Consider the following 13,622-nt stretch of genomic DNA (forward strand, 5'->3'; position numbering starts at 1 on the left):
AGTGAGAGATGTAATGACATTAAGGGCCACAAAGCAAATAAATGTGTCTACATGTTGGTTATGTCAGGCAGTTTCAGCAAACAGGACTGACTCTCGTGATGCCTGCTGTACTCTCATATTTTATGGGCTGTTTCGTTTCATTGTAAGGTTGGTTATGGATTCAGTTTATTTTGCCAGGTAGAGACCCCCCCCCCCAATTTGAAATACTACCTTAAAGTTTGTATCTGCTTTAAGAGTTTGCAACTATGTTTTTGTTGTTAAATCTCACTGAGGCATGGAATCGCTAACGAATGGTTAATTTGAACTGTGGGGGGCGCTATTCAGACACACTTGCCTGTGAATTGCGAGAATGTTCTGTTAAAAGGGCACCGTAACAGGATGCAGGCAGGATTCAGCCAAACCCTGGGCACCCGTTGTAAGTCGCTCTGGTTTCTCTGTCTCTTCAACCAGGTAGTTCCAGTGTGCCGGCAGCATGAATTCAGAAAGAGACTCTGAAACGACCTTTGAGGAGGATTCTCAGCCTAATGACGAAGTGGTTCCCTATAGCGACGATGAAACTGAAGATGAGCTTGACGACCAGGGGCCTGCGGTCGAGCCGGAACAGAACCGGGTCAACAGAGAAGCTGAGGAAACCCGGGAGACCCTCCAAAAAGGTGACCTCACTGGGACGGGGACCCTGGGACCTGTCCTTGTCCGTGCCCATGGGGCAGCGGCGACAGGTGCACAGGCCCTCCGGCCCGTGTTAGATGGTCCAGGAGGTCTCTTCCTTCTCCGAGGGTTATGCGGCTGGGAGAACGGTCGCTGGGTTCAGACGGTCACACGTTGTCCTCGGCGTGCAGGGCCACTCCACCGACCTGACCAGGTCTGCCCGGAAAGTGGCAAGCATGGGCTAGCGTCTCCTTTCTAAGGGAGTTGCATATGGGAGAATTTGCTTGTTTCTGCACCCAGGAAGCTTTGCATTACCAGACCTTTTGCTCAGTCGGTTGTGACCGTGAGATGGCTTGGGCTCTGCTTGCTGCGACGGGTCTGTCGTACCTGTGGCAGCCGGCGCGCCTGCTCAGAATGGGGGCAGCTCCGAGGCCGGGTCTGGACCAGGGGCCAGGACCAGACAGTAACTGTTTCAGGCTCTGTGTGCCATGTGCTTTCTGTCACACCTACTCGGCTCTCCCGGGAGCTCTTAAAAATAGCCCTAGACAGTCTGTCATTGAGGCCGAAAATGTGTAGCTTACTTTTATGATGCGGATTTTCCCCTGCAGCTTTTCTGTTTCATTTTCCACTGCTTCTCCCGTCCTTGTAAGCAAATGTGATCTTTTCCTGTAGCCGATCCTTTCCTCCTTGAGCCCCAGATTTGCTCCAGATTTCAGGTGGAAAATATTTCTTCCACAGTCCCTAGAATTCCAGCTAAACAGCTTCGGTTTCTCATTTATAGAAATTTCCGCTAAGTTATGGTTTCTGACTCTCAGGATGTTGTCGCCACAGTCTTGGTCAGAATAGTCTCTGATTCTATCTGGTTTCCCCAAAATCTCCATCACTAGCCCGTCTGTCCTCCCAAGTGCCCCTGAAGTCTGCTTCCTTCAGGTTACTCCCTGCTCCCCTCATCTTTCCTGCTGGGTTCTGCTCCCTGGTCCATGTGAGTTTTTTCCCAAACCATTTTCACCTGTAGAAAGAGCAACAGGCATGAAATGCCATTCGTGGGACCATTCCTCCTGCTCTGGCCAGACACTGCCTCTCTCCCCGATGTGGGGAGGTTCTCCTTGGGGGAGAGCACGCATCCAAACGGGCCTCTGCCCACAATGGGCTCCAAAACCTGGCAGGCCGGCGACCCATGTAGATTGTTTGCCGTCTTTGGTTTTCCATATCAGACATTTAGAATGATCAGAATTTACTGTGGATTTCTTTTTTTTTAATTTTTTTTAAGATTTTTTTTTAAAATTTATTTGACAGAGAAAGATCACAAGTAGGCAGAGAGGCAGGCAGAGAGAGAGGAGGAAGCAGGCTCCCCGCTGAGCAGAGAGCCCGATGTGGGGCTCGATCCCAGGACCTTGAGATCATGACCTGAGCCGAAGGCAGAGGCTTTAATAAACCGCTGAGCCACCCAGGTGCCCCTTACTGTGGATTTCTGGCTGTGATTTCAAGCTGTTGAGTGTTAAGCTTAAGTGCTTTCTGCCTTGAAGCAGAAGATACTAAAATCAGGATAATCGAGCTAAATTAAAATGGAAACACTGCTGGTCTGGACAGGAATGTGGCCTCTGTCATAACAGGTCCCGGCTGGATGTTGTTCGAAGGGGGTTCAAGCCAAAGTAGCCCGACAAGTTAGCAAAGGAGTTCTAGCTGACTGCCCTAGTCCTGAATACCATGTTTCTTCCTCATTCCTTCCCCTGCTGAACCGCTCAGTTTCCTAGCACAATCTCGGAGTCGCTATCATATGTGGCTATCTGATGAGCTGGCAGGGAACCGGCTCAGTGAGGTTCAAGGTGAACTTTGCTGTTGCTGCTTGGTGCCATGCTGTCCAGTGTGTGGTCCAGGACGCAACAAAGACCGGGGTTGGGTGCCTGCAGAAATGTCAGGGAAGCACGTAGTGGACGGAAACTCTCACCTCTGGTTTTTTCCAACTCCGCTTTCACATCTTGGTGCTCAGGGCCCTCTCCTGATCATGCCTTTTGCACGTCATCTTCCTTGTAGATTTCTGCTGTTGGAATACAGACCTCAGCGGAGCCCAGACGTGTTCTTGGCTCTTCATAGTCTTTTCCCATGGTGGCTTATATTTTTAGGGGAATCTGGTGGCCCGCCCTTCCTTCCTCCCTCCCTCCCTTCCTTCCTTTCTCTCTCTCGATTACTTATTTATTTGAGAGAGCAAGCATGAACAGGGAGAAGGGCAGAGGGAGAGGGGGAAGCAGGGCCCCCCACTGAGCAGAGAGCCCAGTGCGGGGCTTGATCCCAGGACCCCAGGATCGTGACCTGAGCCAAAGGCAGACACTTAACCAACCGAGCCTCCCAGGCACCAACCCCCCCCCCCCTTTTTTTAAAGAAAAAGATTTTGTTTTTAAGGAATCTCTACATCTACACCCAGTGTGAGGCTCAAACACACAACCCCAAGATCAACCCGTATGCTTTACTAACTGAGCCAGCCATATGCCCCTGGTGGTTCTCATTTCTTAAAATTCCTGTCCAGTGACCTTGCTTGTGACTTGCAGAAATAAAATTCTAACACCTCTAACCTGCCCTTCCCAAACACACAGAGGACATTCAGTGAGTGCTAGAACCTCTCTCCCTACATTCCCATTTCTGCCCTGCACACCCCACAATAGATCGGCTTCCTCTCCTCCTCCCTCACTCCCTCTATCCCTCCCTTTCTGCTCTGTACCCCTCCTTCTCCCTTATTTTTTTTTTCCCATACTCTCACTTGGTCATTTTCCCAATTAAGGTTGGGTCATTCTGACTTGTTTCTTTTTTTTTTTTTTTAATTTTATTTATTTGACAGAGAGAGAGAGAGAGAGATGGAGATCACAATTAGGCCGAGAGGCAAACAGAGAGAGAGGGGGGAAGTAGGCTCCCCGCTGAGCAGGGATCCTGAGGTGGGGCTTGATCCCAGGACTCTGAGATCATTACCTGAGCCGAAAGCAGAGGCTTAACCCAGGCCACCCAGGCGCCCCTTCTGACTTGTTTCAATTCAGCCATCCTCTGTCTGGACATTTTATATGAAGGATAGTTTTTTTTCAAACAAATCAGTTCTTTATTTTATTTTTTATTTTTATTTTTAAAAAAGATTTTATTTATTTATTTGACACAGAGAGACACAGTGAGAGAGGGAACACAAGCAGGAGGAGTGGGAGAGGGAGAAGCAGGCTTCCGGCCAAGCAGGGAGTCCCATGTGGGGCTCGTAGCCAGGACCCTGGGATCATGACCTGAGCCGAAGACAGAAGCCCAACCGACTGAGCCACCCAGGCGCCCGGAAAGTTGGTTTCGTAAAGATGCCCTAGGCCAGCTGAGTTCAGCAGGTGTTCTGTGAGACCCATTTTGCATGCTTTCCAGTTGAAGGACCTTGGCTGTGGGCTGTGACTCTAGCACAAGGGTAAGCATGCTGCTAGAGTGCGCCACAGAGGAGGAGATCAACCCACAGGTTTTACGGGAGTAACTTGACCCTTAGTTTACTTTGAGCAAGGATGGGCAAAAACAAATGGGCGTGTTTCCCGTGCTGTGGGATGGGCCCTCATTTCCTGAGGAGTGCACAAGAACAGCATTTCCTAGGGTGCCTCTGGGAGACACGACGTTTACCAGGTGTACCAGGACCCAGATCTGTAGCCTCTGAGACTGGAAACTCAGAGTTCTGACGCCTCTTCCTGGAGTTTCAGGTTGTCCGTTAGCTTGAAAGGATCCAAGAACTTGAGGCATTCAGTAAAGCAGTTTAATTTTATGCAGCCACACATTCCTATAATTTCTTGACTCTAGAATGCTGTGGGTTTTTAAAAAATTTTTTCCCATCCCGCCATCTTGGTGTCCCCTAGGTCAACTCCTTGGGTAATTCTGGGCCAGTCGGGAACCAGCTTCCAGATGAAGTCCTTGGGAACGAATGAGGGATTGGGAGAGGTTGCTGGATTAATGCATACTGGCTCTTTCTTCGGAGCCTGGGCCTCCTCGGCCACACTGTCTTATTGGTGACCTCTCCCACCTGCCCGCGCTGCTGGCTTACGCGTGTACTCACAGCATCCCTGTCTGCAGCGCGTTGCTACCTCAATCCCGCCTTCTGCCTTGGGCTGGTGTCCTGTCTCCTGTTGTCACGGCCAAGCTTCTGGAAACCCATTTCTCCAGCACCACATCTCCCGTTGCCCTGGGTTCTTCCCCTCCATGGGCTGCCGCACCACCCCGAGCATAACGCTTTCGTTAAGGTCCCCAAGAACCCCAGTGCAAGGCCAGCGCGCTTTTTGTCAGCCCTCGAATTCCAGCCTGTTCTCTCTGGAGTGCCGGACCTTTGTAGCAGCCTCTCCTTTGGGAGCGCTGACCTCCTTGGCAGGTGGCAACATCCTCTTGTCCCAGCACTCTTCGTGTTTCCTCTTCCTTCTGGAGAACGTTCACTTCCCCCTTCATACTCCACTCTCTCTCTACAGACCTTCCTTTGGCAAGCTGACTCCCTTTAACCTGCGCACGTACCGCACCTCTCTGTCACTCTGAGAGGCAAGGTGCATGGTGGGGAGGAGGGACGACGCTGGGTGCAGGCTCTGGGCTTCAGTCCTGCTTCATGACTTGCTAGCTGTGTGACCTTAAGGAAAGGACTTCCCTCCTCCATGCCGCAGTGGGCCCATCTGTGCAATGGGCACAGTCTCTGTACCTACATTGAGTAGTTGTGCAGACTAAATCAGAAAATCAGTGTAAAGGATTTAGGACAGTTTCAGGCATACACTAAGTGCTCAGTAAACGGTAGCTGTTATCCCCACCACCCCCTCCGGCCAGTTCCTCCCTTAATGTCTTTCATGTCAAACTGAAAGTGTCTACCCTTTCCCACCATTCCTCCCTTCTTTCCATCATCAGAACTTCTTCTTGACCCCTCTACCTCCTTTTGGGGTACTCAGGTTCTCCTGGACAGCCCCAGGCTGCAGCTGCAGATTCGTTCTTTTAAACAGCTCCTTCTGTTCCCAAAGCCAAGTACAGTGAATGGTTACGGAGGTGGATGGGGTGAAGAACGGGCCATTTTCCCAGGAATGAGTTTGCCCGCATATTGAGGAAATTCGGGGTGATTTAGGGTCATCCCTGCCTCCGCCATCTTATAAGCCTTTCCCGTGAACACAGCCTTCTCTAGCCTTTCTGTTTGCAGACCTGTGGTCTTTCCTAGCCCCCCGTGGTTTCTCAGGTGAAGCCTTCCCCCCGGTCTCAGGTATTTCAGCATACCCACAGGGGGTCAAGGCGTAAGTCTCTCCAGCAGAGAAAGCAGAAAGCTCTCTCCGTGGAAAAGTTCACCCAGGCACACGTGAAACCACAGGGACAGAGCGAAAGCTTGCAGAAGGAGCCCCACTCATGCGGTGACTTGGTCTTGTAATGGGTTGACCTGTGCTTCCGCCCCGCGGGCTGGGATAGGGGAGGCTGCCCTGCTTCCGTGTGTGAGAGGCATGCTTGAGCTGCCAAGTGAGAGATGGGGAGGAGCTCGCTAGGAGAAGGGAGAGGGAGGCAGGGGCATCCCGAGGGGGCACCAGGCTCGGCGGGCATTTGTGCTTGGGTGCATCAGAGAGCCTCAACACAGGTGTGACTAGGGAATCAGGTGTGCCCTTCGGCAGCCTTCCCTGGTCAAAGAAGGCTTCCTGGAGGGGAGGACACCTGAGCCGAGCCCTCAGTTAAGTGTGAGAGGGAAATCAGCCCCCGTGGTGTCAGGAGCAGGGTGTTCAAGCCGTGGCAGCGTGATGGGAGGCTCCGAGGAGCTGAGGGTGCAGGTAGCCGTGAGCCATGTTTGGAGCCTAGATGGTGAGCTGGGGCTGGAGTCCGGACCTTGTCCCGAAGGCCCCAGGGAGCCATGGCAGCATTCTAGGCACAAATAACATGGCTAGATGTGCAGTGCATTAGCCTCCTCCCAGCGTGGCTGCTGCATGGCCACGCCTGTCCTCCCAGTCCAGGCTTCATGGGGGTGGGGGTGGGGGCGGGGAATGACTTCCCTGCACCTGGGATCCGAGTCCAGCTCCTTCCCTTGGCTGCTCGGGCCCCTGTGGTTTGGGCCTCTTGTCCTCTCCCGGCTGCCTGCCTGTGGTGCGCAGCCGCTCTTGCTGTGCTCCATCACCCTGTCCTCCCCTCGCTTCCCTGTCCTCCCCACGCCTCCCCAGCCCGGGACTTCCCATCCTTCCCCAGTGCAGCCCCTTCCGTGTGCCTGGCTCCTTCTCACCCTTCAGCTCTCAGTGGAGTTGTCACTTCCGTAGAAAAGTCTTCTGTGAGCGCCAGCCCTAGCCTGGAGCAGACCCCCCACTCCCACCCCCACCCCTTGTTGTATGAGCCCCTTGCGCTTTCCTTCATACCCCTGAGGGCACTTAGGATTATGTCCTTGAATGACTATGTGACTCTCTCCCACCAGACTGTTGGCTTCATGAGAATTGGGGCCGTGTTTATCCCATGCAAAGCCCAGAAGAGGCAAATATGTAGGGGGCGTGGATTTATGTTAGAAATCCCATGTTGGCACCAGCAGGGAGCAGAGAGCAGACAGTAATCCGAGTAAAAACTGGTAAGGACCCAAACCAAGATGGCCGGGATGGAGAGAAGGGTGACAGATCACGATCCGGGGCAGGGATTTGATTTTCATAAATCCCACAGGATCCGAGGGTCAAGAGAAAAGGAGGCCTGAGGAATCACCTCTGGCTTAGGTGCCCCAGTGGGCGGTCTGGTTGTCTGGTTGCTGCATGAAAAACCGCTCCAGACCTATTGGCACAAAGTCATCGTCGTGGTGTTCACAGATTCCGTGAGTCGGGGGTTCAGACGAGACGTGGCAGGAGTGGTTTGTTTCTGCTCTCGGATGTCTGGGCCCTCAGCTAGGTAAAGACCTGAACAACCAAGGTGATTTGAACCACCAGGAGCCTGGAATCATCTGGAAGTTTCTTCACTCTGGTCTGGCCCCTGAGCCGAGTAACTCAAAGGCTGAACTGGTCTGTAGATGGAAGCATCTCTCCGTGGTTTGGGCTGCTGCCAGCGTGGCTCTGGGGCTACGGTGGAGTGTCCTCTGAGGGGGGCTGTCTGAGGAACCAGCGTCCCGAAAGGTCAAGATCACAGCGGAAGCTGGTTGCAGAATTCAGGCAGAATCCCCTGTGCTGAGCATCTCTAGGTCACGAGAGAGTCACCGAAGCTAGATCTGATTCAAGGGAAGGGAAATTAGATGCCCTTTGTTGACGAGAAGTAAGAAGGTCACGTTGAACTTGGGAGATCCTCTTGCAGCCCCCTTTGGAGAGTGCTTTCTGCGTCCGTGGAAAACGGAGCCATTTGTAGGGATGACGGATGCAGGGGGAAGGAGAGGGGGTGGTTGTTTTGAACCTCACGAGTCAGGGACCTCGGTGGGACATCCACTTGTTTTGCTGGCCACCTGGAAGTTAAAAAGAGATCATGAAGTGGTAAGAAATGATGTAGAACGAAGCCGCCTTGTTGCTGGGAAATGATAGCACTTCACATTCTTAACCGCGAGCTCATAGACAGCCCTGAGTTTCGGCTCCCGGACAGCCATCCCCGGGGACATGGTGGACCGACTACTGAGTCTTGCTGCATCACAGAAGTGGCGAGTTCTTAGGGAGAGGGTGACTGCAGGTCATGGCTTTGGGTCGGGGGGTTGTCTGATGAGTACTCAGCCCTCACCCTGCCCACAAACACACACGTACACCCCCACACGCCACAGCCATCTCCCAGCCCCTGGGCTCCTGGGGCGCCCACCTGCCTGGCCTGCATACCCAGTAATATCATGAACAGCGTCACATGGGGGATGCTAGGCCACTCACAGAACAGCTTCTGGGCGCTTCTGAAACGTGAGCCCATGAGCAGCTGGCTCGTTCACGTGGCGCTCTTCTCGACAGGCGGTCCCCAGAGATGCCCAGGGTGGGCAGCCCTCTGTACCTGAAGATAGAAAACTGTGTTTCTTTCTTTTTTTAAAAGTGAACTCTAGGCCCAACATGGAGCTTGAACTCCTGACCCCAAGATCCAGGAGTCACTCGGTCTACCGACTGAGCCAGCCAGGTGCCCCCAAACTACATTTCTTCGAAACCCTTCTCCAACTCAGAATTTTGTTCAGAATTCTCTGCTGGGGCGGGGAGTCTGCTTCTCCCTCTGCCCCTCCCCACTGCTAATGCGCTCGCTGTCTCTCAAATAAATAAATAAAATCTTTTGAAAAAAATAAAGTGAACCCCATCAGGTTCAGCCTCACTTCAGGACAGTCGTCTGACACATCCCCCCAGTGTACCTGCTCCTCAGAGCGAGGTCTCTCAGCTCGCCTCACCTGGGTCTCTGTCCTAAAACAACCACCTAATGGGTCCAGCCCCCTTTACTTTCTTATCCAGAGGACACTTCTCTTATTCCATAAGGTCACTGATGGGATTCTGATCACCAAATCACAGGGCATCTCTCGTGTCTGCTTACTGGGCACGTCTCTGTTTGCTACTAAGGCTCATACATTCTCACCTTTGTGACACGAGTTCTGATTTCTCCCTGAGCCTCACAGTCTCTTTCCTAGATTCCTTCTCTCCTCCCACTACTTAAATATCTCCCACTACTTAAATATCTCACCTGGTGTAAGGTGGTATCTCAGTGTAGTTTTGCTTTGAATTTCCCTGATGGCTAATGATGATGAGCAGTGTTTCATGTGTCTGTTAGCCATTTGTATGTCTTCACTGGAGAAGTGTCTGTTCATGTCTTCTGCCCATTTCTTGACTTGACACCCCTGCTTCTGTCCCTTAGTGTGATTTGCGGATCTTTCTGTGAGTACATGGAAAGCTGCCTTACTCTTTTTTTTTTTTTTTTAAAGATTTAATTTATTGAGGGGTGCCTGGGTGGCTCAGTGGGTTAAACCACTGCCTTCGGCTCAGGTCATGGTCTCGGGGTCCTGGGATCGAGCCCCGCGTCGAGCTCACCGTCGGGCTCTCTGCTCACCGGGGAGCTCTCCTCCCTCTCTGCCTGCCTCTCTGCCTACTTGTGATCTCGCTCTCTCTCTCTCTGTCAAATAAATAAATAAATAATTTTTTTAAAAGATTTTATTTATTTATTTGACAGAGAGAGAGAGAGCGAGATCACAAGTAGGCAGAGAGGCAGGCAGAGAGAGAGGAGGAAGCAGGCTCCCCGGTGAGCAGAGAGCCCGACGTGGGGCTCGATCCCAGGACCCCGAGACCATGACCTGAGCCGAAGGCAGAGGCTTAACCCACTGAGCCACCCAGGTGCCCCTAAATAAATAAAATCTTAAAAAAAAAAAAAAAAGATTTAATTTATTGAGAGAAACAGAGAGCATGATCAGGGGGAGGGGCAGAGGGAGAGGGACAAGCAGACTCAGCTCGCTCACAGGACCCCAACCAAGATCACGACCTGAGCTGAAATCAGACCCTTAACTGACGGCACCACCCAGGCACCTCAGCGGCCTTACTCTTTTTGCCGACTGCATAGACTTTTGTGTAGATGTTTAACCGGTTGCTCATGGTGGCATTGTTTCTGATCGTCCTGATAAACAGGGCTACGTTGAATAGTGCCAAGACGTATCATTTCTCCTGTGCCTGGATACATATGTGGGGGGTAAATTCCTAGAAGTGAAATTGCTCCATCCGCCAGGGCCTGTGGGTGTGTGAAAATCTGATAGATGTGGTTCAGTTGCTGGTCACAGAGACCACTTAAGGGGGCCTGACCCTTTACTCTCTTTTCAACCCAGCATGTCATTGGATTCTTTGCTCTTTGCCAATATTTTGCCATTGTAGGCTAAAAATTGGTACCTCCTCGAAGAACTGCACTTCTCTTTTTATGAACTTGAGTATCTTTTCACATATTTAAGAACCATTGGAATTTCCCTTTGTATGAAATGTCTGTTCATGCCCTTTACCCATTTCTCTCTTCTGTGGTTTGTTGGTTTTTTCCTTTTGATGTTAAACTTGAGATCTTTTTACTCTGCTGCTCCATTGTGGTTCGTACCAACCCGTGTAGCTGTTTGGTTGTTGGCATGTCTGTAAGCAAGAAATCAGAACCGGCAGTAAGGATGAGGGTCTAGGGGACCTTACTTTCTGTATGGCAGCTGTCAAAGGTTTGGGTGCCAATGGGAGAACTCTGAACATCGTGTGGCAATGTTTAGATGTGTTGAATATGCATTTACCAAATTTGGGGATGATTTTGGGCCATAGCTGGCTGACATCACGTGCGTTTCTGGACACATGCATTGATGGGTTTACAAATGTTGTTAGTTGCTATCTTCAGAGCTTTTTACCAAAGGGCCATATGTGCATTTTTTGCTGGTCAATGTATTGTTTCTTCTCTTTTCTTAGTATTTCCATTCTAGAAAATGGGATAAGCTCTCTTCTTTTTCTGTAAATTAGCCTTGTGGTCCAAATGTCTAGTAAAGTTCTCTGTTCCAAGTGAGTACTTTAGTAAATGTTTGATCAATGAGACGAGTATTTCCAGGTGCTATTTTGCTGCCCTTCCTAAAGGCATGTGCTTTAGCACAGAGTTTCTCAAACCATATTAGTAGGTGTTGCGTGATTTTAAAAAAAATGTGCCAGTGGTCACAAAGACCAAATTAAATACAATTAAATACATTTCTTCTCTGAGCCCTTAATATGCCAGTGGGTCCACTGAAGGTCCAAAAGACGGATGCAGTACGATATAATGTGTTTTGCAAATGCATTTAAACCCCAGAACACTGTCTTCATTTTTCTTAGGGTCCCTGCTTGAAATTTTCCTCAAACAACACAGAGGAGAATCAGGAGAAGGCATCAGTTTGTTTGCCCTCTGATTTGCCTGAATTATGCCAAACAAGGAAGCTTGCTGGAAATAGGGTGGTTATTGATTATTTGACTGCAGTCATGTTTCTAAAATTAACTAGAAAATTCCTGTGGTTAAGGTCAGCATGTTGCAGATCAAGACCTACTGGTTACTTTCTCCAGTCTCCCCAAGATGTTATCACAGCCTAAAATGAAGAGACCAAGGGCATTTCTGGTAGACCCTTCACTGCCCCTGCTTGAGGTCAGACACCCTTTCTTTCGGAAGCAACTACATCAGAATGGGCTGGGGGTGAGGCATAGTGCAGGACAGACAGAGGAACCACTGGCTAGGGGACTTAATTATGGGAGAAATTTCAAGCAAAGTGAGGTTTGCTGGAGGGGAGGTGGGTGGGGTGATGGGCTTAAGGAGAGTGCGTGATGGAATGAGTACTGGGTGTTACATGCAACTGATGAATCACTAAATCCTACCCTGAAATGAATGCACTATATGGTAACTAAATTGAATTTATTTATTTTTAAGATTTTATTCATTTATTAGAGAGAGAGTGCACACGAGTGCAAGAACAGGGGAGGGGGCAGAGAGAGAAGCAGACTGCCTGCTGAGTGGGGGGCTGGATCCCAGGACCCTGGGATCATGACCTGAGCCAAAGGCACACACTTAACCGACTGAGCCACCCAGGCATCCCAACTAAATTGAATTTAAATAAAAAATTAAAACAAAAAAGAGCCACAGGGTGCGGGGGAGGGGGTGGGCAATGAATCTAGCTCATTCACTAACTGGGCAGCTTATTCTCCTCTCGAGTTTTTCTGAGATTGATTTTTATCCCTTCCCTTTGGCCTTCTCTTGCTTCTCGAGGAATCCAGTCTGTTTTCCTTCTTAGCCTTGGTGGGTTTGAGAACAGCAGCTCGGTGAGGTTCTGGGACACTGGTAGGTGGAGCTGTGTCGCAAACCATCTGCACGCTAACAGAAACTGTTAAAAGCACATACGTTTTCAAGTTACCAAAACCTAGAATGGATTCAAGATCACCCTTTAAAATCTCTCTTTTAGCTCTTTTTATTTAGATCTCCTGTTCCAGCGGGGGAGAACTGTTCTGATTGTGTACACTATATTCTGGTCGTGTGACAGCGCACATCGTAACGGTGCTTATGAGTTGTCTTACGGTTCCATTTTAATTTTCCCATTTGATAAGATTGCACTTCCGCTAGAAAGAGGCTGGGTGCAGTTCCGTGTGTAATGGCACGATCATTATGATTACCCAATGAAGGGCAGCCAAAATGAGGCAAGAGGAATTTGCAGTAATGGTATTGTGGTTTTTAAAAAAGTAAAACAGAAAAGGAATCATTTAAAAACTGAAATACAGTATTTTCAGAAGTATATCTTTATTTTGATAATTGTATAGGATCGATAATTTTAGGGGCACCTCGGTGGCTCAGGTCATAATTCCAGGGTCCTGGGATCGAGCTCTCCATCCGGCTCCATGCTCAGTGGGGAGCCTGCTTCTCCCTCTCCCTCAGCCCCTCCCCCTGCTTGTGCTTGCTCCTGCTCACTCTCTGTCAAATAAATAAATAAAATCTTTAAAAAAATAATAATTTTAGAATTCTTTATCTGTAAATGTTCTTTAATATATTCCCATCTCCACAAATAGTTGAGTCCCTTCAGTTGTTAATTTCCCTCTCTTGCCAGTGTGCCAGGGAGGGGGAGGGGTTCATTCCAGCTGGGTTGACCACTCATGTATGGCCTAGAAAGGAAGTTCATCTGGTATGCACATTCAAACCTAAGTCCGCGGAAGACCTGATGGCAAGAGGTGCTTCCTCAACTTTCCTTCCTGATGGATGACATCCTTATCTTGAGTTTTCATAGTAGCACTATGCTTATCCCTTCCTGTGAGGAAACCAAGCGCGCTTGGGTACTTGACTTCCACCCTTCCTGGTAGAAAAGTCAACCCTGTGCTCAGAAGCAACCCTCCCACCTCGGCTCATGGGCAGGCTTCTCAGGGTGGTTTGGAGCATAGATCACAAAAGAAGGCCCAAGTGCATACAGCCAAGTGGTCGGAGAAACTGGACTCCTTAGCGTGATGTCTTATACGTAGTAAGCGCTGAGCAGATGTTCACTCCGGGGCCACACGTCATGGGCCAGAAGAAGTCAAGCAGCAGGTAGATGAAACAGACCAAGCAGGTGGAAATATTTTCCTTCTGTGGATGTA

General features: G+C 50.0%; 1 protein-coding gene across 1 annotated transcript in view; it reads left to right on the plus strand.

Moving 5' to 3' along the window:
* The window catches only part of ATP8B1 (ATPase phospholipid transporting 8B1), a 119,235-nt gene that overhangs the window by 58,233 nt on the left and 47,380 nt on the right, over window positions 1–13,622 (plus strand). The window contains exon 2 of the mRNA XM_080821444.1: window positions 451–653. Within this exon, the coding sequence (XP_080677570.1) occupies window positions 473–653 (181 nt within the window). The 5' untranslated portion in view covers window positions 451–472. The remainder of the gene's footprint in view (window positions 1–450; window positions 654–13,622) is intronic.

This window comes from Martes martes, assembly GCF_963455335.1.
Source record: "Martes martes genome assembly, chromosome: 13".
Lineage (NCBI taxonomy): Eukaryota > Metazoa > Chordata > Mammalia > Carnivora > Mustelidae > Martes > Martes martes.